The sequence below is a fragment of the Lactuca sativa genome, chromosome 2 (assembly GCF_002870075.4).
Source record: "Lactuca sativa cultivar Salinas chromosome 2, Lsat_Salinas_v11, whole genome shotgun sequence".
Taxonomy (NCBI): Eukaryota; Viridiplantae; Streptophyta; class Magnoliopsida; order Asterales; family Asteraceae; genus Lactuca; species Lactuca sativa.
In genome coordinates this window covers 202,100,786-202,128,651 of record NC_056624.2, presented here as the reverse complement: position 1 = coordinate 202,128,651, position 27,866 = coordinate 202,100,786, and the positions used below count along the sequence as shown (strand labels likewise).

Genomic DNA, 27,866 nt, shown 5'->3' with positions numbered 1-27,866 from the left:
TTTATAGTCTTATTCTTTATAGATGAATGTAAATAGTGATTCTAAAATAATAAAATTTGTATTCCTTGGAAAATGTTATTCTTGATAATATGTTGTATAATTCTTTAAGCATGTTTAATATAAAAAGTATCTTGAATGAAAGCATATTCTGCAAGAATAAAACCGCAAATATATTTACTAGTTTATTGTTGACTTTTTGTCATTCTGGCAGAATAAAATCGGTTATTATTAAAAATAATATTAAAATTTAATTATAATTAATCTAAAAAATTCAGATTTTTAAAAATAAGGGAATTAATGATCCCTTAAAATCCGAAAATTTCCTTTTTTAAAATAGGTTAATTGACCAAATTACCCTTTTGCTAAAAATTTTGTGATTATATGATACATGCTACCCTATTGTAATATCATAGACCCTCAGATCATGACTGTTGATTCTTTTTATCCGGTGGTCTAGATCTGTGTATTCTGACACACAATAGTTAGTAAAAACAAAATAATCTCACCTAGGCTAACAACTACGTCGGGTTCAATGGCAAGAGACAGTAATTTAGAAATTCTAATTTGGTAGATTTTAATGGTTTTAACTCAAATTATTATTTTACTAATTGCCATATATATATATATATATATATATATATATATATATATATATATATATATATATATATATATATATATATATATATATATATATATATATATATGGCAATTAATAAAATAATAATTTGACTTAAAACTATTAAAATCTACCAAATTAGAATTTCTAAATTACTGTCTCTTGCCATTGAACCCGACGTAGTTGTTAGCCTAGGTGACCGTAGTCCAAATAATCGAAGTTTAGTATGTATGATGAGGCAGTTTACTTGAATTCAGTATAGTTCATGATGGGCTAGGCAATTTGAGGGTTTACTTAGGGTTTAGAGGACAGAGGCACATAGCCTTGCCAATGAGAAAGGCTGCTTTTGTTCTTCGTCGAAATGGTAAGTTGCTTCCTGGTTACCTCTGTTTCCCGGTTTTCTTGTTTCAAAATAATATTCTTGCTGCTTTTATAAATCCTCAAATTCAATTTCCCTCTCGAAAATTAATTCTTAACGAAAGCTGTGAGCTGAAAGATTCGTTGCTTCCGTTTAATCGGATAGTTGAGACTCCATCTATTGCCCCTATTGATCAATCTAATCATATTCATGCCAATCGTAACATTTCTCAAGCAATTTTAGGGTTTCAAGCTGATGTAGTAACTCTCCGGATGATAAACAGGCTCTGCATGTCAGGCGACGCCCGACCTGCTCTTCCTACACACAGGGAGATGGAAAAAAGCAAACCCTGTAATCCAAGTACAACCCATTACAATAACATCATCAATGGGCTTTGTAAAAGCAGACGTGTTACTGAAGCCGTGGATATCTATTTCGAAATGAGAGATAAAGGTATTCAACCGGATATTGTCACATTCAATTGTTTAATTCAAGGTTTATGCAATTTAGGTTTAAGGGAAGAGGCACAAGGTTTCTTCGATGAAATGGTAACTCAAAGCATCTCACCAAATGTGGTGACCTTTAACATTTTAGCTCATTCATTCTGTAAAGATGGCAAGATTGAGGAAGCACATAATACGCTCAATCACATGATATCATATCAGTGTGTCCCTGATGTTATCAGCTATAACATCTTAATTAACTGTTACTGCAAGAGCAAAAAGATAGATCAAGCCTTGAGCCTCTTCATGGAAATGTCTGAAAAGAGAATAGTTCCTGATATTATAACCTACACCACTCTCATTACTGGTTTGTGTCAAGTTGGTAGACTTGAGGATGCACTTGTACGTTTTGATGAAATACAAGATTCTGGTCTGGTTCCAGATGTTGTTACTTACTCAATTCTGTTAAACTTTTTGTTTAAAAATGGCAAATTTAATGAGGCAATCGTGTTTGAAAGAGCTATGGAAGAGGTTAGAGTTGCCCCTAATATTACTCTATACAATATCCTCATTGATGGTATGTGCAAAGCCGGAAAAATTGATGTTGGTGAGGAACTTTTTAGGAAACTCCCTGCTTTTGGGTTTCAGCCTGGTTTTTATACATATAATATCCTGATTAATGCATACTGCAAGAGCAAAATGATAGGTGAAGCTTTGAGTCTGAAGAATGAAATGTCTGAAAAGGAAGTTACTCCAACTATAGTGACCTACAACACTCTCATCAATGGCTTGTGTCATGTTGGGAGACTCAAGGATGCACTAATTCTTTTTGATGACATCAAACATCATAACCTAGTTCCAAATATTGTTACTTATTCTACTCTGATAGATTCTTTATTTAAAAATGAGAAGTTTGACAAGGCCATTGAACTATACAAAATAATGAAAGATGATGGATTGGCTCCTAACATTGTTCTCTATAACATTCTCATTGATGGAATGTGCAAAGCTGGGAAAGTTGATGAGGGTGAGGGGCTTTTTCGGGATCTTTCTTCAAGAGGCTTGCAGCCTAATATTCGTACTTATAATATTTTGATGAATGGATTATTTAAGAATGGGAAACTCAAGGATGCATATCAGTTGTTGCAAGAAATGATGATTGAAGGATGCATGCCAGATGGTTTTACTTTTAATATAATAATTCAGGGGTATATTCAATGGAATGAGACGAGAATGGCTGTTCAATTTGTGAGAAGAATGGTTGATGCTGGTTTTTCTGCAGATGCAAACACATCAACAAACCTAGTCGACTTGTTGAACAAAAGAAACTTGGATAATGCATCAAAGGAGGTGCTTAAAAAGTTTTTTCGACTTACATCGACAAATAAAGTAAATTAAAACTTTGTATAAATGACCTACATGCAGAAAAAAATGGTGTAAGCAGAAATGGTTTATGGCCTTATGAAAGAAGAGATCTTGTTGGGAAGCTGTTTTCATGTCTTCCATGGAGACACAAGGCTAAGGAAGACCAAGCACAGCTGTATGGCTTGCTGTAAGCAGAAAAACCCTGCAAATTCTGTTTACATTGCTGCCTTTTGTCATATGAAAAGCTTTGAGATATTTTGATTGTTAATCGCTTAATCATGTGCAGGTTAATCAAGAAAGAAAGATTTTTTCCAAGATTGTCTAGATGCCACATTTCATGAAAACTCATCTGACCAGGTACATGTGCTTCTGCTGGATCTACTGGATTTGTCTTCTGTTTTTAATCAGTGTAATTTCTGTCTTAATTGTCTTAATCAGTTAATTTCTGAGTTGTTGGATTCTGTTTTGAATTTTTGATGCATCAGGTGGAAGGAAGATCTTTCTAGTAGAATGGGAATTGATGCTTGTGAAGCTTAATGTCAATCAAACCACAAGATCTGAGGTTTTATTTTCTCTACTTGAATCATTTTTCTGACTTTTGTATATGTTATTGCTTATTATCTTGTTACTTGATTAGATAATCAAGATTAATACACAGTTAATCTTTGCACTTCCTTGTAGTAATAGTGTGATAGCTTCTCAATGAATCAAGTTCTTGACGCCCATTGAGGGTGATATATGGAGAAGATGTAAGATATCAATTTCTCATCTTTTTATTAATGTCTTATTATATAGCAAATAATTTATGGGCTATAACTGAGATCTGACTCGTGACACCCAAATTAGTAATGCAGTCAACTCCTGGAGTTTTCAACCTAGTGAACGGGAGTTATGTCCAGAAGGTGTTACAACATCCAAGTTTTTTCACATGATTTATTGAGGATCCTCTCTTCCCCACTAATAAACCTAAAGCTTCTTCATGTTGTATTTGTATGTTGTAATGCTTAGTTGATCTCAATGCATTATACCCAAAATTCCTTCCTTTGAAAATTACAAAGGAAAACCTTACCTAAAGACTTTTACCATTTGCCTTGTGTTGTTGCTGATTAAATTTCTAGTTTTTATGTTTCTTTTTTATTTCCGCTGAAGCAAATTACAAAAAAGGAACAAATTGAATACACTTTTTGGCAAAATCAATGTTGTTTGAAGGTTGATACATGTCATTACAAGTGTACAAAAAACTTGATGCTTGCAAAAAAGCAACCAATACAACTCAAATTGTCACATATTTGCTATTAATCATAATAATATATGAGGCTTCTAAAAGCTTATATACAACTCCAACTAACCAATACACAATTTGAATGATTGCATCCTACAACAAAAGAAAGAAACTAAAAATAAAGAATAAGAAAAGATAATAAAACATTTACGCTTACTCTAAATAAAAATGCTCTGTGGGGGTATGTACTTATATAGAAACACATATCTAGTGGTCACTTATAGGTCCCTGGTGGAATTAAACAAAGTTTAATCCCAGAATGTGTGGTTTTTTAAAATATAAACTTCTTTAAAAACAAGAAAAAACAATATTACTAATGAATCTAAATTAAAACCTTTTAAGAATAACAAAGACAAATTTGGTAAAGCCAACTAGCCATCCGTGACAAAACTAATCTATTTGTACTTTGTAGTACAATGTTGATAATTTATGGATGTTGCAACAGTGTAATTCCTGTGCACTACATCCTGCAAAAAACCAACAGTCAAATATGAAACACACAATTGTGGTGACATTCAATCTAGTTGTATAAACCTTCTTCGATCCAGATGTCAACTAAAAGATCCACCACATCCTGCAAAAAACCAACAGTCAAATATGAAACACACAATTGTGGGAAGATCCACAACACCAACAACTTACAGCTAATGGAATTGGATCAGGGAATGTTTCACCAGATGAGAGCAAATCTTCAAAACTTGTAGTCCAACTGTAACAGAAGACCATAGAGATAAAGACAATTTTTTCAAGAAATTTTCTTATTTTTCACTTGTAAAATGGGACCCACGAAATAAAAATGGCATCTTGAAAGTTGAAAGTCAAACCTGAGAATGGGCTGTCTAAACTTGGTATGTGATGTTTGAGATCCATCACCAACCCAAGCTCTTCTCATCTCATGCCAAGCCAATTCTGCTGCAGAATACAAAAAAAAAAGTGGATTTTTGTGATAAATGATTGTCAAGTTTATGGAACTGAATTGCCTATTGAGGGAGGAAATATCGTATCATGTCATCTTGATGATGTAATGCAAACAAAATAATCAATGCCGCTTAAAATGATTGTATCATGTCATCTTTATACACGTATGATGGTTAAATAAGTAAATTTTGTTGTACAATGTACTACTACTACTACACATCGATTCTACATATTAATGTGGGTTAGTGAACAGAAGATGAAAATAGAGTGATTAAAGGACAAACCATGGTTAACGAATAGAGGATTTGAGACATCCCTTTTCGTGGACTTTCTTTCTTCATTCACAATTTTAGAACCCTTGGAATTCGGGTTACCATTATTGAGAGAATTGCTTCCATCAATGTCCATCTTCGATTACCAAAAGGGACACACTAACGATAAAGAAAGCAAGAGTGAGAAAATTATGCACAATCTTGTTGGAAACTCACTTGCAACTTGAAGTTATGATTTTTTACTAATAAACAAAGTGAATATGATTAAAAAGAGAAACAAATGTGGCTCATTTACCATTGTTAAAATCTTAATCCTTTTCACAATGTCCAATTAGGGTATGTAAGTATGTTAATGGCATTCTAAACAGCAAGGCAGTATTCTTCTGGTCAGTTTCGGATACCATTCACAACAAACCAAATCACCAATAATAGTAGAGAAATTGTAACTCTAAAATCATAAACTACCCTACTTACATCCCAAACTTTCCATTCAGTAACAAACACCCCTAATCAATTACTACAATCATTCCAGAAATAGTCAAAGTTTGAGTTTTGAAGGTCAAATGAGGTCTTTAACTTCAAATTCGATAATCATATCCAACTGTGCAAAAGTTACTAGAATCGAAGTATAATGGACATAAGAAACTAAAGAAGTATAGGCCAAATTAGAGTTCCAAATGTTGTGCGTTTGAATATCTAAAAATCAGATCGAAAATCGGCAATTCTTGAGAGACGGAGAGTGCTTAATAGTAGATCTTTAATGTTTAGTGGGCGTTATTAGTAATGTTAACTGGGGTACAGAAAACGTACTGATGTTTCTCGATTAACATGCGGCGCATAAATATAAGCATCATTTGGAAATTGGAATTCATAGATATTGAATCTTTACCTCTCGTTCAATCTTCAATAGGGGAGGGATTTCTTCGATTGGGTTGATTTGTTCTAATTAGAAATGGATGAAAAGGATTCAGACTATCCGTCTCCCTGGATTAGTAGGGGTTTGTGGAGTTCATCATTTCCACTCATGTTCGGAAGACCTTGAAAAGTAATAGTACATTGTAAGTCGAGTCACGAGTGTATATTGAAAAATAATACTCCATTGTGGGTTGAGTCATTAAAAATAATTACTATTTCAGTATTTTCTATTCATTATCTATTTTTAAATGGTATATTTATATTCTCTTCGTGAAAATACAAAACACTTGAATAATACATTAATACAGTATTTGTCAAACCATTATTTGAACTAACTATTTAGTTCAAACATCATATTAAAAGACATATATATATATATATATATATATATATATATATATATATATATATATATATTTGTAAGTAATTAATTTAATCATACATATCACCAAATAAATTTCAACGGGGGGTGCTGTAAAACTCATATAGTATAAAAATATTTACAGATTATGGACGTAAGGATTAAAATTTGATAGTAGCAACTGATAACAAACCGACCTTAGCTCAGTTGGTAGAGCGGAGGACTGTAGTGGAAAACATCTGACTGAAATCCTTAGGTCGCTGGTTCGAATCCGGCAGGTCGGATTTCTTTTTTAATTCTTTTCTTAATTTATTTTATTTTACTTGGCTTTTCTGATTGTTTAATGCGAACTTCTAAGTGGGAAATTAATAAAGTCAATGCTTATAAGTTATAAACCATTAAAAAAAAATCTTTAATTTAAGAAAATTGATTTTCATTATTCTTATTGTAGATGTATCATGTATGATTGACGATTGGTTGGACTTGTCCATCAACCATTCAGTAGTACCATCTTCACTGTATCTTTCGCTGCACATCAAACTTCCACAAGCTTCAAGTTCCGGCCTTTAGCTATGCCAATTTTCATTTCTAGCCATCCCTCTATTTTTCAGAACTTGCCTTAACTGGACCCCAAACAATTAACCTGCATTAATCAAACCAACTTAGTAAAACTCAACCTACCCTTCGTTGTCAATAGAATGTTGTATTCATAGGTTAAAAAAAAATACTTTAGTGGATCAGAGAGAACTCTCTAAAAATATTCATAAATTAGATATATTATTTTATTTATGAGGATCAAAAATCCTTTATAGTTTATATACACAAAATTGGTGGCTTAGACTCTTCTAAAGAACCATAACTCTATTAGACCCAACAAATGTGTCGCTTCGTGTCAAGAGAGTAAATGACTTGAGATAGTTTGATCATAACCCAACTCGGTTAATTATCGTGTCGATTCGTATCAATCATTTTATCTTCGTATATGTTTTATATTTGCGTTACACCTTGAAATGTGTCCTGTCATGTGAGTTTAATTCACTAAACATGTTGAAATAATGGGAGTTGGGTAGGCGGAAAAGAAAAAAAAAATAGTAGTTGGGAGGCGAAATGAGTAGATTCATAGTAAGTTTAGAGTAAAAAATCAAAATAGTAGGAGTTAGGGAGATGGAGGAGCATGAGGAGAAGAGAGTGGTTGAAGGGATTATATAGTTTGGGAGAGAACGAAAAAACTAAAAATTAAGTTTTGACCTAAGTGGCAACTAAGTCGTTTCTACGTTACAAAATGATTCAACCAAAGTCTTTCTTTTACATATGGTTTTGATTTTGGGTCTTTCTAGTTTATCTAAATTATTAAAAAAAATACATCTCGATATATGAATCATTTTCGATATTTGAATTGAAGTCCTCATCCCTAATTTTATTTGTTTATTTTTGGTGTGGTGTCAATCTCTTTGATCAAATTGGTTGAAATATCTCTAGCAAGGCCTTTTATTTTGCATTGGGTTAACGTTTCATATCAGTTTATAAAGTCTATGGATCTAGTATTCAAGCCGCATTTGTTTTGGACCAATCCCAAAATATCCAGCCTAGTCCAGAAAAAGGGACCGTCCATGTGTTCGAAATATAGAGAATGGAAAAGTTAAAAGTGATCGTCATGTGATTACTGATCCTTGTTAACTAATAGACACATGATAACATTTATCTTTCTAATGCTTGAAACGAAATCTTTTAAATTGGTTAAGCACAATCGAATTTTGTTTTGTCTTTGGTCATCAATTTTTTATGCAATTGGTCATTAATGTTAACTATTTCATGTCAATCACACTATTTTTAGACATCTTAAAGGATTTAACCGGTTTCTTGGCTGACTTGGTATTTAAATAAATTAGAAAAAAATGGAAGACCGTATGAGTAATTCCACGTATCACAAAATGTGATGTCCCTTGTTTAAAAGGTTGTCTTCTTTGTTCTTGTTCCATTAAACAAAGGGTAGGAGAATAACTAAGGTTTTGAAGTTTTATATTAAAAGAACTTAGAGAAATACCTAAGCAGTAGCAACGTTGATCTCGAACCTCGATGGGGTTTATAATCATGGTGTGAAGTTTACCTTTAATGATATTGATCTTGTTGCTATGACATATTCTGAGTATATTATCGGGATCAGACATTTTGTTTTGTTTTCTTTAATAGTTTGCACTACAAAAAGAGAAACATTTTAAAATGTGTATGTATTTTTTCTTAAAAGGGTTAATGACTTAAAAAGGTAATATACTTGTTTTTTTAGAACGAAAAATTTAATCTACTCTTAAAATACTTTAATTTCGCCTATGTCTGAATCCGGCCGAATTCAAGGAGGTAAGACAATACCAGATACCAATATGATGAAATTTCGTTAGTGGTAACATATTTTGTTTATGTGTTTGCATTTAGCCAACAATATTTTTTATACACATTTATATAAAAAAAATATTGTTGTCTAAAATGTGAACAAGAAACAAGATTTGTTACATTTTTAAGTCATTAAGACCCTATTAAAAATATTGGAATCTTAACTCGTATATTTATAATACTTTTTTATACAAGTATTGTAGCATGGACGGTTCCACTATGGTGCCCATAGTGGCACCGACAACCTCTGTTTTTTTTTTTTTTTTTCTGACACAATGTAAAAAATTTTGAATTTTTCGTTTTTTATACTACTGTGTCATTTTGTAAAAGAAAAAATGTGTCGTCGGAAACACCTTCTACAAAATCCTACGTCCGTCCCTATATTGTAGGGATAATGATCTTGCTGCAATGACATATTCTAAATGTATTATCGGGATCAAACATTTTTTTTGTTTTCATTAATGGTTTACACTACAAAAAGAAAAAACATCTTGAAAAAGAGTAACATATTTTGTTTTTTTAGAATGACAAATCTAATATACTCTTTAAAACTACTTTTGATTCCACTTATGACCGAGATGAGACTTGAACTCTCGACATCAAAGAAGTAGGGCAACACCTAATACTAATATCATGAAATCTCGTTGGTGGTAATACACCTTGTTATGCGTTTACATTTAGTCAGCAATGATTTTTATACACATTTGATCATTAAATTTGTTTCACTTGTTAAAAAAACAATATTACTTACAGCAATCGATAATATTGCCCTTTTTGAATATATAAAATAAGTTCAATAGTCACATTTATACAAAAAATTATTGTTCACTAAATATGAACAAGAAACAAAATTTGTTACCCTTTTAAGTCATTAACATTATATTAAATATTAACATTATATTAAAATATTAAAATCCAAATTTAATAACTACGGTACTTGTTTATACAACTTAATTGTTATCGATTATATCGGCATTTTAAGTCATTAACACCATATTAAAATATTGGAATCTCAACTTATATAACTACAATACTTGTTTATACAACTTAACCGAGACGTTTAAAACTAGACTTTTTACAAAATATTGCTCAAGTTAAAATTTTAATTAGTAGTATACTATACTAGTTTGATTTATTTCTTTATGTTTTTTAATATTTATTTTATATTTTTCAATAATTAAAAAAATAAATAACGGTAAAAAAAATCCACACTCATCATCGTCGAACCCGTACACACTTATGTTTAACAATTAATACATTTACACCCTCTACTTCGTCAATTGCCATTGCCGAACGTTCCTATCGTAAAGCCTAACCGGCCATTGCCGTCCTCGCACTTTTTAACAGCAAGTACTTCACTTTGCTGATGTCCTCCATCCTCGTCGGTAATTGTCTTACGCTTATGCCCTATTGATTTTTTGCCATCAACATCGATATTAACGTTACAACGTACGACCATGTTAAATTTAACGGAAAGCATAAACGAAACGTTATTACGCCAGAACCTTGGCCAAGACCCGGTCTTGGCCTAAGTAATTCAGCACCGGGGTGATAGTTCGCTTTCCTTCACGAGGAAAGAATATTCCTCGTGATTTTCTCATTCACTCACGACCAATTAGGACGTGACAACAAGCTTAGGAGACGTTCATAACTAACGTCACCTGACAGTTAGTTAGCGTGGTCATAATTCTTCCAGTAAGAGGAGACCGCGTCTCACACTCATTGGGCAGGGTCCCCACGATCCGTTAGTAACAGGTATAAAAAGATCTCTTCTGTCTTAAGGAAGAGATCCATCTTCTTCCTCACAGAATTCACCTTAAACTCTGTCTCTAATAAAACTAACTTGATCATCAGAGCAACGCCCCAGGAGAACACTTGGTCGTCCTTTAACGATTGTTATGTGTTGTGTTCTCAGAAAAACTTTGAGGGTTAATCCATTAACCAACATCCAATCCCCTTTAGAGCATGTCACAACAATCGGAGATGACATTCATGAAACACATGTTCTTAAACATCACATGCCACTACATCTACCGCATCCACCATGTCTCTCTTAACTCTCGTCGACCTCCTTAATTAACGTCAGAATCACCCTTCACCCTGTAACCTTGTTTATTCATTATCACAACAACCACCATACAGATGTACTTTCCTAAGGATACCACCATCTATCAATCCCTTCTTACCGTCACTTGTCATATCACCAGTGGATTTATCATTGTTGGATATTAAAACATTATCATCGGACAACCATAACACCAACGTCGTTGGATATCATCCCTCCCTTGGGTCATTATCGTTGGATATCAAAGTCAATCCATAGAGGATACCACCATCTATCTATCGCCTCTTAGGCAATGGCATTATATTTTAGTAAAAGATTGTTACCTCCTGATTGCAAACGTCTGCAAATATGTGGCTATTTATACATACAATGATACAATCTAGAAGGCTTTACATAGAATCCATAAGACATTTGAAAAAAATTAATGCTTTTCTTTCTCTTATTTTAATATGGTGAAAATGTGTTGAAGATTAATCTTTTACGTGTAATGTTATCGAATAAGAGATAAAAATCCATTACTTGTTTTGTGGTGCACGATAATCAATTAGTTGTATGGAAAAGTTATGTATTATGTAATGAAAGTTTGTTACAAAAATATTCAATTATATGATGTTGCATTCCATTTAATCATGTTATTTTGTTAGCAATAATAACACATATCACAAATATTACAAATAAAATGCCATATTAGATTAATAAAAGATGTGCATACATATCACAAAGTCAAAACCAATATGCACATCTTACAGCGATTTCCATAACAATATTTTCTTTAAAAATAATCTTGTAATAGACATTTACTACTTGGATGGTGGGAACTCACGTGATAGATTAATTTTCGACATACTTTCGTACGAGTTGCCATCAAAACAAGAAGTAGATAAAAATTACTAAATCTTTGGTCTATTTTTACCATCCACCCAAGTTAAGCCACTTTTACATGTTTCTTTGTGGTTAAGCCAACTTCCAACCATTAACCCCTAAATCTCGATATCAAACAACTCTTTTATTTAGAACATGTTCACCAACCTGTGAGTTATGCAACTATTTCCTGATTCATTGCTTCCATAGATGACTTCTTTTGTTTTGATGATGTAAGAGTAGGGGTGAGCATTTGGACCGGCCCGGACAGAACCGGACCGGTTATGGAGAATTTTGTGGACCATGGACCGGACCGGATGAGTCGTGTCCGTGTCCGTGTCCGGGTCCAGGTCCGGGTTTTCCGGTTTTTGGACCCGTTTGGACCGGTATAACTTTAATTGCATAGAGTATAATAAGTAATCTACATTGATGTATAATATTATAACTTGCAAAATTAATATGTTTCCGTTTCATGCCTAACTAATCTACATTGATGTATAATATTATAACTTGCAATTTGCAAAAATTAATTTTCCAAATAAAAGCAACTAACATATAAATCAAGTTCACCAACAAAAGTTAAACAATTTTAAGACAAACATACAAAAGTATTACCGTAACAACAAAAATCATAGTTTAAACTTTAAAATCAATATGTAACATATTTAAAGCTTGTGCAATCTCTAAATAAACACAAATGAAAATGTTGTTAGTATTTAATAAAAAGTAATAATTGTATAAAAAAAGAATAAATATTGTAATTTTTTTATCCAAAGCTATATCATCATCGTTCAAGATGTCACCAACGTTGTCAACTATCGGATTTGTAAACTTTATCACCCAATCATGGGTGCATAACAAAGCTTCAACTATCAATGTTGATAAACTAGTTTGATACTCACTTACAACTCTACCACAAGTGCTAAACGCGGACTCGAAATTATAGTATAAAATAATACTAAAAAGCTGAAATATTTCAGCTTTGATAGCTCTACTTTGAAGGATTGTAACTCAATGAATATAATACAAAAATAAACAAAATTATAGTCTAAATTCATCTACAAATTGTAAACTAAATGTTGGAAAAAACCGTAGGTCAATCCGACTTAAAACGAATGAGTTATGGGTGTTTAAAAAATGTCACAGATTATAAAATCTTGCTAAAAAGCTGAATTTTTTCAACTTTGATAGCTCTACTTTAAAGGATTGTAGCTCAGTGAATATAATACCAAAATAAACAAAATTATAGTCTAAACTCATCTACAAACTGTAAACTAAATGTTGGAAAAAATCGGAGGTCAATCCGACTTAAAACGAATGAGTTATGGGTGTTTAAAAACCGTCACAGCTTACAAAAATGTTGCTGAAAAGCTGAATTTTTTCAGCTTTGATAGCTCTACTTTGAAGGATTGTAACACGGTGAATATAATACCAAAATAAACAAAATTATAGTCTAAATTCATCTACAAACTGTAAACTAAATGTTGGAAAAAACCGCAGGTCAATCCGACTTAAAACGAATGAGTTATGTGCGTTTAAAAAACGTCACAAAAATCTTAATCATGTCCAACCGGTTCTAAACCCGGTAAAAACCGGACCGGACCGGGAAAAAAACCGGACCGGACCGGCAAGAAATCTTAGAACCGAGAACCGGACCGGAGGTCCAAAAAAACGGTCCGGTCCGGTCCGGTCCACCGGTCCAAATGCTCACCCCTATGTAAGAGTATTGTAAATTAGATTATAGCTTATTAATTTACTACTTATTAGCTTATTTACGGTGCGAATAAATAATAAGCAATAAACAAGGGGAAGATGCTTATTAAAATCAACTTATTTAGTTTATTTTTACCACAATAAGCTAATTTTTAATGATTCTTATCAAAACATTTAAACTTAGCTTATTGTACTGGAAATAATCAATAAACAATAAACACATTTTTTTTTCCTATCCAAACACCCATAAGGAAGTTTGAAAAATAAAAAACAAGTTCGAAAATTATGAAAAAAGCTATACAAAAAATTAGTATAATGTACAAATTTTGATTTATAAAACATAATCAGATTTCGAAAAGAGTAAATTGCAAAAATGGTCCCTGTGGTATGCAAAATTTTGGGGTTTTAGTCCAAACCACGAGTTTTTTGGATCCATGGTCCTTTTGGAGTGGTTTCTATGTGGTTTTGGTCCCTGGACTTAACTCCCGTTAAGTTGGATCTGTTAAGCCCCCTCACGTGCCTCACACGTGAGGGTAATTTCGTCATTTCATATATTAGGGACCATTTTTGCATAAACGTTTTTTTGGATTAATTCCTTTTAAATACCCCCACTTCCTGTGATCTTCTTCCCCAACGTTCCCCAACATCTCTTTTCTTCTACCCTTCTTCTTCTTGAGCTCTGCTACAACAAAAATGGTGCTATGTTTTTGTGGAAAAATTGCTATGGTGAGAACACACACAAATAAATTGATTTCTAGAAATGAGAACACACACATTCTCCAAAAACAAAATTAAATGCACAAATCGATTTCAAAAATGAAAAAATCACAAACAAAACAAAAACTCAATATCTGATTCCATTTGTGGGGATTCATACATACAAACACGCATAACTTCAGTTTAGATTCAAATTTAGGGTTCCAATTCTTGAGTTACCATCTAAAAACCCCTTTGCGAACAAATCTGGGAAGCAGGCGATGATCTTCACAGTGTGCCACTGCAAGATGCAAGCTATAAATCAAAAAATTAAATAGATTTTGAGGTAGCTACATATTAGAATAAAACTGAAAGTCGTATATTTATTTCCCCCTCTCTCTCTCTCTCATCCGTTTAAACCACCATCAGATACCACATTCACTATCGGAAGCCATTAGGTAGGTAGAAATTAGAGCTGTGATAGGACACCCAACTACCAATCGACCATCAGATTTCTCACCACATCAATTTCATACACTATCAAGCCCTAGATAAGTACCAGCAACCATCGCAACATCATATTGTTTCCTTCCACTGTCTTCGTCGCCACAATCTTTCCTTTTCAACGCCACAATTGCCTTGCTATTTCCGATGTGAACTCTGACGAACAAACACCCTTTCCTTCCACCGTCGTTGTCGTCACAGTCGTTTCCTTCCAAACCTATTTTCGCCTTGTTGTGTCTGATGTGAACCCCGACTAACAAAATCCTTTTAGCTTCTCAGGTGTTGCTCCTCTTTCAGATGCAACCACCATCTTCCAGATTTAGATCAAGATCTTCAGCGGCCATTGGACCATAGTGCTTCACCGACGAACGGGAGGTACAGATTGACACGAGTAAATTTGGGGGTGGGGGTAAATTGGAGTTAGGGTTTCTAAAATTAAAGATGGATTTAGCAATAGAGGAGGGTGATGATACGGGAAAGAAATGTGACCAAAGAAGAAGATGATGAAGTTGTGTGCGTGTGTTTTAATTTCCAGGAAGAAAATTTAGAGAGAGAGAGAGAGAGAGAGAGAGAGAGAGAGAGAGGCAAAGGTCAAATAAGCCAAAAAATGGATTATGCAAAAATGGTCCCTTACATATACAATGACGAATTTACCCTCACGTGTGAGGCACATGAGGGGGATTAACAGATCATATTTAACGGCAGTTAAGTCCAGGGACCAAAACCACATAGAAACCACTCCAAAAGGACCATGGATCCAAAAAACTCGTGGTTTGGACTAAAACCCCAAAATTTTGCATACCACAGGGACCATTTTTGCAATTTACTCTTTCGAAAATATCTTTTTTTTTTTAAAAGTCGATAGGCCTATGAAATGAAAAATAAACTTTTATTTTCATAAAACCCCTGAAGGCTGAAGCCTCTTTTAAACCCTTAACAGCAGTTAACTCCTCATCCCCGCCGCCGCCCAGAGAAGACACCATCACCGGAGACGCGAACGAGAAGATGAGGCTATTGACCCACAACATGCTCTCTTCGAACATCAAGGGAGTAATCAATGGTTTCCCTCTCCGAATCGAAGTAGAAAAAGTCGTCGAGAAGCAAGTCGATTTCAATCCTGATTTCCTCAAGAACATGTTCTCCAAGATCGATTGGAAAGCCCTAGCGGACGCTTCAAAGATCATGGGATACGCCGAGCTGCCTGAAGAAGTCCCCGACGCGTCGGTGCTTGATTCCGATGAGTTTTTGCAGAAATTCCACCACGCACTTCTTGAACTTCACCTCGAGGAAGGTGCACTCGTTTGCCCGGAGACCGGTCGCCGGTTCCCTGTTAACAAGGGGATACCTAATATGCTTCTTCATGAAGATGAGGTGTGATAAACATTTTTCATTACAGTTTCTCGTTTATTAGAACCGTATGTAATATGTGCTTGAAATACATGAAAATTTGCTGCGATTTGAAGATTAGGGTTCTTAATGGATCACGTTGCCCCTCTTTTGCTATTAATTCATGTTTCCCGAATCTTCAAAAAAGTTCAGTGTCATGAAATTTACTGATTCTAGTATTCAATTTTCTAAATCCGATTTGATACCATTCCATTCATGTATAATTGACATTGTTAGCTATCAACCTTGAATTGTGGCAGATTTTGGTATATATGTAGGTATTATTATACCATATAAACATCTGAAAAATCAAAAAACGATGAATCATTCAGATTGTTTAGGGGAAGAAAGATAGGAATGAATCAAGCACATAACCCTAATCTCATAAAAGAAAATTCAGGAAAAAGATTAAAAATCTTGTGTCATGAACTTGACAAATCTAACTATTATGCCATCTAGACATCAAGTTTTATTCCATTTCAACACTGCTGCTTTTTGCATTTTTACTTCATTTGTTTTTGTTATTTGCTTCTTGGGTAATTGCATCTTCAGTTTCATGCCCAAATACCAAATAATTTCATCTACTAGAACATACAAAACTTGGATTCTTCACCTATAGCCTATAGGAACATACAAAATTAGAGGGTTTTTCATCTCCATGAACATATAAAATTAGGGTTCTTCATCTCCAAGAACTTTGTAGCTAACAAACTCTGTTTTTAGATGAACAAGAAATGAAGGAATTGTTGTACAAGACGTATCAATCAATCCAACCCCTTTCTTTGACAATTTGTTCATATTGGAAACTTTCGATGGTACTTGGTAGTATCAAGCTTTAATTGTTTATACTTGTTGCTAAATGTAATAGTTTTGGAGTGTTTGACAAATACTTGTGAAATTTTCAAAATTAAAATCATCTGGACCATGTTTGGTGGTTGTTATTTGGTATACATAAGTTAGTTTATTTAATTTAATATTTGGTGGGACAAAGGTTTTTATTTGTTTGTGGGTATTAGATATTAGTATGAAAATCTTGCTCCTCTTTTATGTTGATGTCAAGGTCTTAAAATTAAAAAGGGTCTTTGGCAATAGCTTTTGTAAATTTTTAGATTTAAAAAAAAAACCTTAAATTAAATAAGAAAATAAATTTTTAGTTTTTAAGAAATAACTTAAATTAAATCAGAAAACTTCGTTCGGAGTACCGGTTTAAAACTTCAATTTTAAACAAAAAGTCTCTTTAGCCAAAAAAAAAAACAATTTTTTTAAAATGACTTTATCTTTTAACTTTTACTTTCTATGTAATTCATACTAATAAATGAAAATCTTTTTGACACATGTCATATTTTTATGTATTTTGACGTATATAATTTTGTGGTTAATTCTTAGAAATTAATTTCCACATAGGGTAATTTTTGATTTTCTTAATTAATTATTCTAATTTTTTGTTTATAGAAAGTATTTAATGTGTCATTAATTTGTTTGTTTATATTTTTAAATTTTGATATGTTTCCTTCAATATATAATTCAACATTGATATTTTTCTTTCAAAGTTCATTATCATTTTAGGCAAAATAGTCTATATATAAAAAAAAAAATCAAACTTTATAGTTTTTCATTGATAAACAAAAAAAATGGTTATGTTGCCAAAATATAATTATTTTTATGTAGTTTGTTTTATCAGTATAAATTGAATTATTTATTTATTCATCATTTTGTTTGTATATATTTTGAAGTTTCACTTTAAAAAATATTTAATTTTTACATATTGATATTTAACGTTTTCTTAAAAAAAATACTTAATATTCATATTTTTATATATAATTATTTTTTTACTTAACCCGTGTAGTACACGAGTTTCACACCTAGTTTTATATAAAAAAAGACTTTCAATTAGTTTGCTAATTAAATGCTTCTTTATAAATAAAAACTATATTTTTCAACTATCATATAGTTTGCTAAACATGTTCTAAATATATATCTAACCATATATATATTTACAAATATATATGTATACCCAAATATATATCTAACATGATATATATATATATATATATATATATATATATAATATATATATATATATATATATATATATACACAAATGAAAAATAAATTACGAATTATTATATAAATTAATAATAATTTGAAATTTTGCTATGTAAATTAATGAGAATGCAGTTTTCTTACATAAATTTATGAAACATGTAATTGACTTGCTCAAGTAGCCTTGTAAAATGTTTGTTGTACAACATATATGATATAACAATTTTTTTTTAAATGAGTTTTGTTATAACTTTTATATAAATAAACACTTCAATAATAAACTTAATTTAGATTTTATAAGATTTGTATTTAATTACTCGACGCTATTATATTAAATTTGTTTTAGACCATTTAAAAAATAATTAAAATAGAAATTATAAAGATTAATATTTAAAGATAAAAAAATTTCATGGTTAATAGATTTTAGTAGCATATATTAAGCTGCATAAATTTGTCAATGTCCCTTTTAAAATTTTACCCATGACATATTGTGACATGCTTCATAGCATGAGCCCAAGAATCTCAAATTACATATACCTCCTTATTTTGTGAAAGATGATGATGGGCTGATGTGAGTATTGCCTCTTAGGGGACGAGGGGTGGGTGAGCCCATTACATTTAATAAAATTGTATTTATTAAAAAGAATAAAAAAAAACAAATAGCAAAATAGTTATTTTAGGCCGCTTTGGGACGAAAAGGGTTCCGGATATTTCTTAAAGAGGTTATAAGGTTTAAACTTGTTTGGCAAAACTAATTAATAACTACAAACATAATTGATAACTTTTAAAAATGTATAATTATATGAAAAAATCAAAGTTAAAAGTCTCCATTTAAAGCACCATAACCTATTTGAATTAACTAGCCGTTTATCCGCGTCAAGCGACGGGTATGACAATTGTGGTTGAATGCTGAAAGATGAATTAAACCCTAGAAATGGAAACGTCAGTGAAATATATCCAAGATTTGTGAACAGAAATTGCGAGATTTGGGGAAATAAGGAGATAAGGAATGAACCGGGTCAAAATAGCCTAAAAATAGGAGATAAAAGATTTGACATTTTCAACTGTTAACCATATGTACTCATACTCTTTTTGTAATGTATAAATTGATTGTACAAATGCATTGTATATTTGTACGACTTAAAATTCAGCGTTTGACCAAAAATGTTTTATAAGGTAATTAAGACTATTAGATTATGAGTTTTTTTTTGTTTAAAATAAAATAAAAAATTCTTGTTGTCAATTTTTTTTTCTTCAAAGTTAAAAGATCTCAAAAACAACAAACACAAGGGATGATGACAACAATTTATTTAAGAACTAATATATTTGTATATCTATTGATACAAATAATTATTGGATTAAAAGTGATAGTTTATTTTATATATATATATATATATATATATATATATATATATATATATATATATATATAAACTATTATTATTGACAAAATAAATTTTTATATTCAATATTCACGTAATTCAATTGCGTATAAGATTTTCTATGTAAGTGTAAATAATAAGGATTTATTACACACATTTATTAATGTATTTTAACAACTTACAACTTTACAAAATATAAAGATATACATTAGATAGGAAAAACTAATTGGTAGCTTGAAATTATAGTTTTTATTTATGTATAAGTGTTTAACAAATATAATTGCTAGCTTTTGATGTTGTAAAATTACATAAAAACAAAAAGTTAAAAACTTAGAAAAGCTATAAGATCTTAGTTGAAGTACCTTTTGAATTGTTAGCTTTTTGTTTGATAAAAAACTAGAAGTTCACAATTTATTTATTTATTTAATTTTTGATTTTTTCTTAAATCATTTCCAACCATAACACTATCTTTTGCACTAAAATATAGGGAAAATGACTTGTAAGGGTAAGAAAAGTATTAGACTTGTACAAAAAATACCATTGAACTTTTTTTTGTACACATATCACCAATCAACTATAGCTTGTGTACACATATGACCATTAAACTTCACATTTGTTCAAAAAATATCATTATGTTACCGGTAATAGTAGGTCACCAGCCACGTAACATGCCATGTGGTTGTTGACGTGGATTTTATTGTATATTATGTACACATTATACCATTAAACCATTTTTTGTACACATTATACCATTTTATTGTATATGGCAGAGCTTAGCCATATCCACAATACTTTCCATGTTTCTCAGTTGAGGAAGTGTTTGGTGGACAAGTCGGCAATTGTACCCATTGAGGATATTCAGGTTGATAGCAACCTGAATTATGTCGAGAGACCAGTTGCGATCTTAGATCGGAAGGTGAAGACCTTGAGGAACAAGGTGATTCAGTTAGTGAAGGTGCAGTGGCAACACCGGAAGAGTTCAGAGTGGACGTGGGAGTCCGAGGAGGAAATGCGGGGGCATTACCCAGAGTTGTTTCCAGATTCAGCAGCAGCAGACTTCGAGGACGAAGTGTGAGACAATTGGGGGAGAGTTGTAACACCCCAATTCTGGTATGTCATTTAAATAATTATTTTATTCAAGTTTCAGAAGGGACTCGACGAGTCAGTAGCCAGACTCGTCGAGTTGAGTCGGGTCTTTGAGCACGCGTTAGTTGGCAACTCGACGAGTCCATATTCCGGACTCGGTGTGTCCGCCAGTCTGGGTGAAACCCTAATTTCAAGGGTTTGCACCCTATTTAAACAACTTTTGGGGCCTTAAGTCAGCCCCTATCACCCCTCCGAGCATCATTCTCGAAACCCTAGAACCCTCTTAGCATTTTGTGTGATTTTGGTGTGTTTCTTTGAAGATCTTGAGAGAAAAAGGAAGGTAGATCAAGAAGAGAAGAAGGAGATCCTAAATCCTTGTGGAATTTCAGAGTATAGCAAGGTATATCTTGGCCCTTTTCCCTTTTCATGCTTTAAGTCCCTTTGGAAAGCCATTAAAGCTATTCTTGAACCATTTCTTGGGTTGGTAATAGCATAGAGGACTCATTGAGATGAATAGCCTTCGGATCTAGCTAGATTTGAGTTTCAGAAGCATAGATCTAGTACCTTTTTGGAGCCATTTTTGCATGAAAGCTTTAGATCTACTCTTATAGTGTGTTTTGAACCCTAAAACCTTCATTTGATGTTATTTACAGGTAAAGTTGGAAACTTTACGTGTTAATCAAGCCCCAAGAACCCAGATCTATGAATGGAATGGACTGGTTTCAAGCAGAATCGAGTATATAGTGTTTGCATGCATACGACTCGGCGAGTCGTTCTTCAGACTCGGCGAGTCCCCCGTTTCGAGTTTTGCTGAGTGGAACCAGTGAGTGAGAGAAGGACTCAGTGAGCTAGAGAGTTAAACTCATTCGTGGAAGAACTCGGCGAGTCAATGCCCTGACTCGGCGAGTCCAAGGCAATCTTCATGCCTCAAGAACAGACTCGACGAGTTGTTCACACAACTCGGCGAGTCACAGATAGAATGTTCATCTGATGAAGGAGAACTCGACGAGTTGTTCATACAACTCGGCGAGTTGGATGCAGATTGTCCGAGTGTTAATATCAAAGAGGAACTCGTCGAGTTTGTGCCAAAACTCGACGAGTAGTAGCGAGTAGAAGCAAGAAAGTGAGAGTAAGGACTCGACGAATTGGTGACCCAACTCGACGAGTCAGGTCAACTGAATGTTGACTTTGACCGATGAGTTGACTTTGGCCAGGGGTAAGATAGTCATTTTACCCTCAGTGTTATTATCAGTGTTTGATTGATGGTACTTATGGAAATTGTAGTCGGGGTGAAACCGGAGCCGCAGCAGACAGATCCAGGAGCAGTTCTTTCAGCAGCTAGGCTACAAGGTGAGTCCCCTTTTAGTAGGAACGGGTCTAAGGCCACAATGCCGGCCCGTTTAGCTAGCAGTAGTTTCCGGACTTCGGTCCGATGCAGTAGTTAGTATGTTTGATGCCTTCGTGGCACAAACAGGATTTATGTGTTAGGTGTTCCGGGCTACGGACCGATGCAGTATGCAGTTATGTGTTCATGTTAGTTGATATGTTTATGTTATGCTATGTTATGCTCAGTTAGTTTCCAGACTCCGGTTCGATGTAGGGGGCAAGGCCCTGGTTAGTTCCGGACTTCGATCTGATGCAGCTAGTTCCGGACTTCGATCTGATGCAGTTAGTTCCGGACTTCGGTCCGATGCAGGGAACGAGATCCCAGTAAGTTCTGGGCTTTGGTCCGATGCAGAGGGCAAGGCCCTGGATAGTTCCGGACTCCGGTCCGATGCAGTTTCCGGACTTCGGTCCGATGCAGTGGGCAGAGGCCCAGGATGTGTTATATGTTATTGTATGGTATGTGGTAGTTTGGGGGAGCTCACTAAGCTTTGTGCTTACAGTTTCAGTTTTGGTTTCAAGTACTTCCGCAAGTAAAGGGAAGAGCTCGGGATGATGGCATTGCACACACCACAGCTTCAGTCTTATTCCTGGGAGTTTGTTTTGATTCATAGTTTGATTTGGCATAGATGTTCATGACATTTTATTATGAGTTGAGATATTTGACATATGGTTTCATGATATCACGATTAGTTTATGATTTTATTATTATTAAAACAAAAAAATTTGGGTCGTATTTTTGGTTGTTACAATTAATTTTACCTAATCCTATTTAAAAAATAGAAAAACAAAATAAATAATTCATTGGGCCAACCTCGCACACACACATACTTTCTCTCTCTCTCTATCTCTCTCTCTCTCTCTCTCTCTCTTTCCCCTAGTTAGAGATCCACCAACCACCATAGTCACTGTTATCCTTCACCTCCGTCAATCACCATCAACATTGCCCTTCACTTTTGATTACCACTACCACCCCATCGATTACCACTTACACCAAATAAAACACTTGAAATCATTGGTCAAAACCACATATAAAATCAAGCTATCAAACCTGAAATCAAAGCTCAAAACCATACCAAAATAATACATGGAATCAAATCTCAAAACCGAACCTTATAATCAAAATCATACCTGAAAACAATACACATCCAAACCACAGAAGATGAAACTCGTTTGACACTAAACCTACAAAATACATTCTTTGATGAATATCATCTCTCATATCTTAATCTCATGAGCTTTTCAGCAACAAAGACGGAAGAAAACAACTTCTATGATGAACTTGAATAATCACACATGTCTTCCACTTCGTTCAAGAGTTTCATGAGAAGCAAACCATTAACTAAAACAAAACACCAAATATACACCATCAACAATCGATATACTGAATCCGAGTAATGATTCTCATCTTGCTGATTTTAGGGACAACAAATTTGGGCATGTAAAGTCGGTGTATTTTTTGCCCTAAATACAAGAAATACCCGTGTCCTGGTTTATGGAATCTCACATTGCTGGTCTTGCCCCAATTGATAATTCCTTATCCGTTTGACTCGGATAGATAAGAGAAAGAGGGATGAGGGTACGGTGGGATGTAGTGGAAGTTATCGATTTCCACCATTTTCTTCACCGGTCAATTTTGTTGGTGGCTTTTCAGGCGTCACTTGCTTCTTACCCGATTCCTTCCTATGGTTGATGTCATCGATCCACAATCACTAAAGGAGAAATCAGAGTACGGTAATAGTCGGAGGGGAGGGAGTCATCATCGGGATCTGAATGCAATTTGAAGAGGTTGGGATGGGAGAGTGTTGCTAGTAGGAGTGATATGAGATGAGATGCACATTTGTGATTGCTTGTGGAATCTTGATTGTTAGATAGAAAACCCCCGTGGAAGTTTGTTTCAGATCAAATGAAAAAATTGTACTAGGAACGAGAGAGAGAGAGAGAGAGAGAGAGAGAGAGAGAGAGAGAGAGAGAGAGAGAGAGAGAGAGAGAGAGAGAGAGAGAGGCCCAATAAATTATTTATTTTGTTTTTCTATTTTTTAAATATTATTAGGTAAAATTAATTCTATAAAGAAATAAAAATGGCATATAAGTCTTTTTATGTGGGTAAGGAACTCTTTGTTAAAAGTTTTAAATCCATATGAATCATCTATGAGGTTTTTTAAACCTAAGAACTAAACTTCAAATTTTAAAATACCACAAAGACCATTTATGAAGTTTTTTCTATTATTGTTTTCGAAACACAAAATTCAAACGTATTGTTAACAACAAACAAATATTTGCATAGTAATTATGATGACAACCCCAATCTTATTACAAATAGTTACATATGCCCTTATAAGGTGTTGTTTGTTTTTTCGAAGAGAAAATGTGTGAAGTTTGCGGACCACCTCTGCAATCCTCTGTAGCAGAAGAGGTGGAACAAACGACTGCAACATGTAATAAAAAGTATGTTTGTTTTTAACATTTGCAGACTACTGCAGTAAGTTAAACTAAGACGTGAAGAGGTTTGAAGCAGTTGATTTAGTGTTACGCCACGCAACACACGCGCAACAGTTTTTAAGTCAGAAGTATTCTGAAAAACAAACAGCTGCGAAGGGCCAAGTGTTGCGCGTGTGCTGCGCGGTGCAACAATAAGTGGTCTAAAGTGGTTTTTAAAAGAAACAAACAGCACCTAAGTGTGAGTGTGGTAAGATTTTATGGATCTTAAAGTGTGTTTGACAAAATTAGTTTTAAGTTGGAAGTTGGTACTTAGAACCTTTAGTTGTTATTTGTTATATAAGTGTTTAGAAAGAATAACTGAAAACTTTTGAAATATAAAAAATTATATAAAAAGACGATTGTTATATATATATATATATATATATATATATATATATATATATATATATAATGGCAATTCTTCAAACTAATTAAAAACATTTAATAGTTTTTTCTTAAACAAATAGTTTTTAGATTTAAAGATTTTTGTTTAAACTAAAAATTAACGCTCATACATTTTTTTTAGACAAAGCTACAACAATGGTCCCTGTGGTATGCATTTTTTTGGGGTTTTAATCCAAACTACGACTTTTTTAGATTAGTGATCCTTTTGACCATGTTTGTACGTAGATTTGGTCCATCGTAAAATTGAAATGACTATAATACCATTCTGATATATTTTTTTATTTTTTTCTATTTAATTTAAATAAAAATAATAATTAATTTGGGCCTCTTTCTCTCTCTCTCTCTCTCTCTCTCTCTCATATCCCCTAGATTAATGCTTGTCTTTTTCACCTCTACATCTTAGATACAGAGTACAACTTTTTGGAAATCCAATCAAAAAATCTTCTATACTTCTAAACCCAGAAAATCAAGAACCGGGTGTAGCTCTCAATCGATAAAAACATTGGTTCTTCTTTTTCTTTCTGTTAAAGTGTACACAGAGAGAAAACAAAACAGGTCTGTTCCTCACCTCATTTTTTGTCTTCTTGTTCTTCTTCTTTCCGTCAAAGTCTATCACAATTGTAATTAATATCATCGGACCCACAATCTCTTGAAATCAACCACCAATCTATATGTAAAAGGCTCTCTTTTGAAGAAGTCAACTGTTGGAAGTTCTAGCAAGCAAGAAGAAACGAGTGGAGGTACACCTGAGATTTCAGCTCGGGAGAAGCTGTTAACTGAGCAGCCTAAGCTTTTGCAGCAATTTGGAGACGATTTCTCTCCCTCTGCGATCACCACCGAAAATGTGCACCACCGTCGGCGCTACAATCAATACCCATTGCAACTCGAATCCTAAGGATATCAGCCCCTATCATCATCTCATACCTACAACTTGAGACATGCTTATCAATTTTACAAATAAAGAAGAAAGAGACATCGAATCTCCATCTTTGTCCCATCTTCTCATTCAAAATCAAATAAGAAAAAAAGGATCATTGAGATCTGCTTATTCATTACCACACTAGATCTTGAAACAACAGAAGATAAAAAGGCTTACAATCGAAATAAGTACAAAAAGAAACATGTTGATCAGAAGCATTCAGTGAAAGGAAGGCGGAGGTCATCGGTGAAAAGGCGGCAAAGGTCATCGGTAGAAGTGGAAGCACCGCTGGGATTGTAAGAAAGAACTAGGGAAGGATGATGGGGGTGGCTTAACTTTGATAAGAGAAGAAGAAATATGGAAGGAGGTTCGATCGAGTGTATGGGTTTGTAACGGGGAAAAAGAAAAATGGAGAGCCCCAATTGTTGTCTACGTATGACACTCCTCCACTTCTTCATCCTCTAATTGAATTGGACATGCTTTCTCAGATGTTCAATCCAGCAATGGTGGAGATGTTGGAAGCTTGATTTTCAAAGATCTCAGTCCGATTGCAAGGAGATCTTGGCGTCATTGTAGATCTATGGACATGATCTGGTGGTATTAAGAAGGAAGATACAAAGAAGATGAATTAGTCCTGGTAAAAAGAAAAAGGATGGGGGTATAAAGTGGAGAGAGAGAGAGAGAAAAGTAGGCCCATTTTTATATTTAATAATATTATTATTAAAAAGTGAAAGAAAAATGAAAAATAAATTCATTAAGGGTATAATAGTCTTTTTAGTTTGGACAGGGACCAAAACTGCAAGCAAACTAGCTCAAAAGGACCATCAACCCAAAAAAGTCGGGGTTTGGATTAAAACCCCAAAAAAATGCATACCACATGGACCATTTTTGCGATTTTGTCTTTTGTTTATATCAAGTTTTTGGGCTAATGTCATAAAAGCACTTAAGTTTTCAAGAAATTGTTGGTTATACCCTCTGTCGTTTTTTGGGTTCATTAATGTCGGATATTTGAATTAATTTTTACATGTATGCCCTTCTAGGAGGTTTACCAGTCAACTTCCGGTCATAATGTTATAACTGTGTGTTCATGTGTGAAATAAGGACCAACTTCTTCTTCCCCCTTTGCTCTGTAAAAGGGTGAATTTTTTTTTACCCTTTATACGTCTCTCTCTCTCTGTCCCTCTTTCATTGAATCTAATTTTGCAAGTCTTGGTGATGATTGAAATTCCGGTGGATGTTGCAAAGTATGGTGATTGTTGCCATGATGTTCTTCCCTTCGATTAGAAGGTCTGATCCCACATTTTCCCTCTTTGAATCCCCTCTTCTTGAATCAGGTCGAAGGATGGCGATTGTGGTTGTGATAATCTCTCTCTCAACACCACATACACGCACACACACAGCCTAACTCCCTTTAAATCACATGTCTCTCTTCTCTTGTTATGTATTATCGAACACTTGTGTGCTAGATGTACAATTAAAACGAAGAACATAGTATTCCCCTTGTTGTGCATGTTTATTTTGTGCCCATTTTTCTCTCTATCTATAGGTGTTAGTCAAAGAAATATGATGATGAACACGGCGCCAGGAGAGGGAAGTAATCTCAAAAAAAACTTTGAATATGAGGGATCTGGTAGACGTGGCCCCTTCCACTGCGCTTATTGAAGCTTTTGCATCAAATCCAAATTGTCTACACAACCGAGGATTCTTGAGAAACACATCGGGCATCAAACAAACGAATAACCCATCATGATTCTGCTCCTCTTGGTTGTGAATTGGAACCTGGGGTTCGAATTTCTCTAATTGCAAGACATCTGTGCACTCACTACCTCTTTCTCCCTTTGTTGCAACTCAATTATCAGCCTTTTCATTTGAATTATATAAATTTGATTAATATGAAGCTATGTGAGAAGATGAGAGACTAAGAAAAACTGATAGGTACACAGTCTCTTTCTCTCTCTGTATGAAATTTTAACATAATTGTAATTAACACCAAGGAGGAAGCATCTGATATGTACCACAAC

The 27,866-nt window shown here is 33.7% G+C and overlaps 3 protein-coding genes, 1 long non-coding RNA gene and 1 other non-coding gene across 15 annotated transcripts; 3 read left to right on the top strand and 2 right to left on the bottom strand.

Moving 5' to 3' along the window:
- Positions 1-781: 781 nt before the first annotated feature.
- On the top strand, positions 782-3,870 carry LOC111916358 (pentatricopeptide repeat-containing protein At3g22470, mitochondrial). Of its 9 annotated transcripts, none has more exons than XM_023912025.3 (6): positions 782-2,770; positions 2,846-2,960; positions 3,072-3,142; positions 3,271-3,347; positions 3,467-3,534; positions 3,632-3,870. In XM_023912025.3, the coding sequence occupies exons 1-2, from the start codon at positions 950-952 to the stop codon at positions 2,858-2,860; spliced, it is 1,836 nt and encodes a 611-aa protein (XP_023767793.1). In that variant the 5' UTR covers positions 782-949; the 3' UTR covers positions 2,861-2,960; positions 3,072-3,142; positions 3,271-3,347; positions 3,467-3,534; positions 3,632-3,870. The 9 variants fall into 9 exon arrangements, with proteins under 9 accessions (XP_023767793.1, XP_023767794.1, XP_023767792.1 ...); XM_023912026.2 differs by having other exon boundaries at positions 783-983; positions 1,221-2,972; XM_023912024.2 differs by having other exon boundaries at positions 783-2,770; positions 2,846-2,972.
- A 68-nt stretch (positions 3,871-3,938) lies between these two features.
- On the bottom strand, positions 3,939-6,329 carry LOC111916360 (uncharacterized). Of its 3 annotated transcripts, none has more exons than XM_042899438.2 (6): positions 6,147-6,327; positions 5,270-5,416; positions 4,892-4,979; positions 4,710-4,776; positions 4,602-4,641; positions 3,939-4,160 (listed from the first exon to the last, which is right to left on the bottom strand). In XM_042899438.2, the coding sequence occupies exons 2-6, from the start codon at positions 5,391-5,393 to the stop codon at positions 4,114-4,116; spliced, it is 366 nt and encodes a 121-aa protein (XP_042755372.1). In that variant the 5' UTR covers positions 5,394-5,416; positions 6,147-6,327; the 3' UTR covers positions 3,939-4,113. The 3 variants fall into 3 exon arrangements, with proteins under 3 accessions (XP_042755372.1, XP_042755371.1, XP_042755370.1); XM_042899437.2 differs by lacking the exon at positions 3,939-4,160 and adding an exon at positions 4,315-4,534 and having other exon boundaries at positions 4,892-4,976; positions 6,147-6,329; XM_042899436.2 differs by lacking the exon at positions 3,939-4,160 and adding an exon at positions 4,315-4,534.
- A 396-nt stretch (positions 6,330-6,725) lies between these two features.
- On the top strand, positions 6,726-6,817 carry TRNAY-GUA (transfer RNA tyrosine (anticodon GUA)). The gene is given in 2 exon segments: positions 6,726-6,762; positions 6,782-6,817. It is a non-coding gene; the product is annotated as a tRNA-Tyr (tRNA).
- Positions 6,818-15,653: 8,836 nt separating this feature from the next.
- On the top strand, positions 15,654-16,267 carry LOC111916357 (multifunctional methyltransferase subunit TRM112 homolog A). The gene has a single exon (XM_023912018.2). The coding sequence runs from the start codon at positions 15,766-15,768 to the stop codon at positions 16,135-16,137; it is 372 nt and encodes a 123-aa protein (XP_023767786.1). The 5' UTR covers positions 15,654-15,765; the 3' UTR covers positions 16,138-16,267.
- A 6,446-nt stretch (positions 16,268-22,713) lies between these two features.
- LOC122196531 (uncharacterized) lies at positions 22,714-24,004 on the bottom strand. Its single transcript, XR_006188456.2, has 2 exons — positions 23,172-24,004; positions 22,714-23,091 (listed from the first exon to the last, which is right to left on the bottom strand). It is a non-coding gene; the product is annotated as an uncharacterized LOC122196531 (long non-coding RNA).
- Between the last annotated feature and the right edge of the window lie 3,862 nt (positions 24,005-27,866).

Coding starts and splice junctions, on each gene's coding strand:
- LOC111916357 (XM_023912018.2), top strand. CDS start 15,766: ATGAGGCTATTGACCCACAACATGCTCTCTTCGAACATCAAGGGAGTA.
- LOC111916358 (XM_023912020.2), top strand. CDS start 950: ATGAGAAAGGCTGCTTTTGTTCTTCGTCGAAATGGTAAGTTGCTTCCT.
- LOC111916360 (XM_042899436.2), bottom strand. CDS start 5,393: ATGGACATTGATGGAAGCAATTCTCTCAATAATGGTAACCCGAATTCC. Junction 4,777..4,891: donor TTTAGACAGCCCATTCTCAG/GTTTGACTTTCA, acceptor CTTCTGTTACAG/TTGGACTACAAGTTTTGAAG. Junction 4,642..4,709: donor CTGATCCAATTCCATTAGCT/GTAAGTTGTTGG, acceptor GGTTTTTTGCAG/GATGTGGTGGATCTTTTAGT.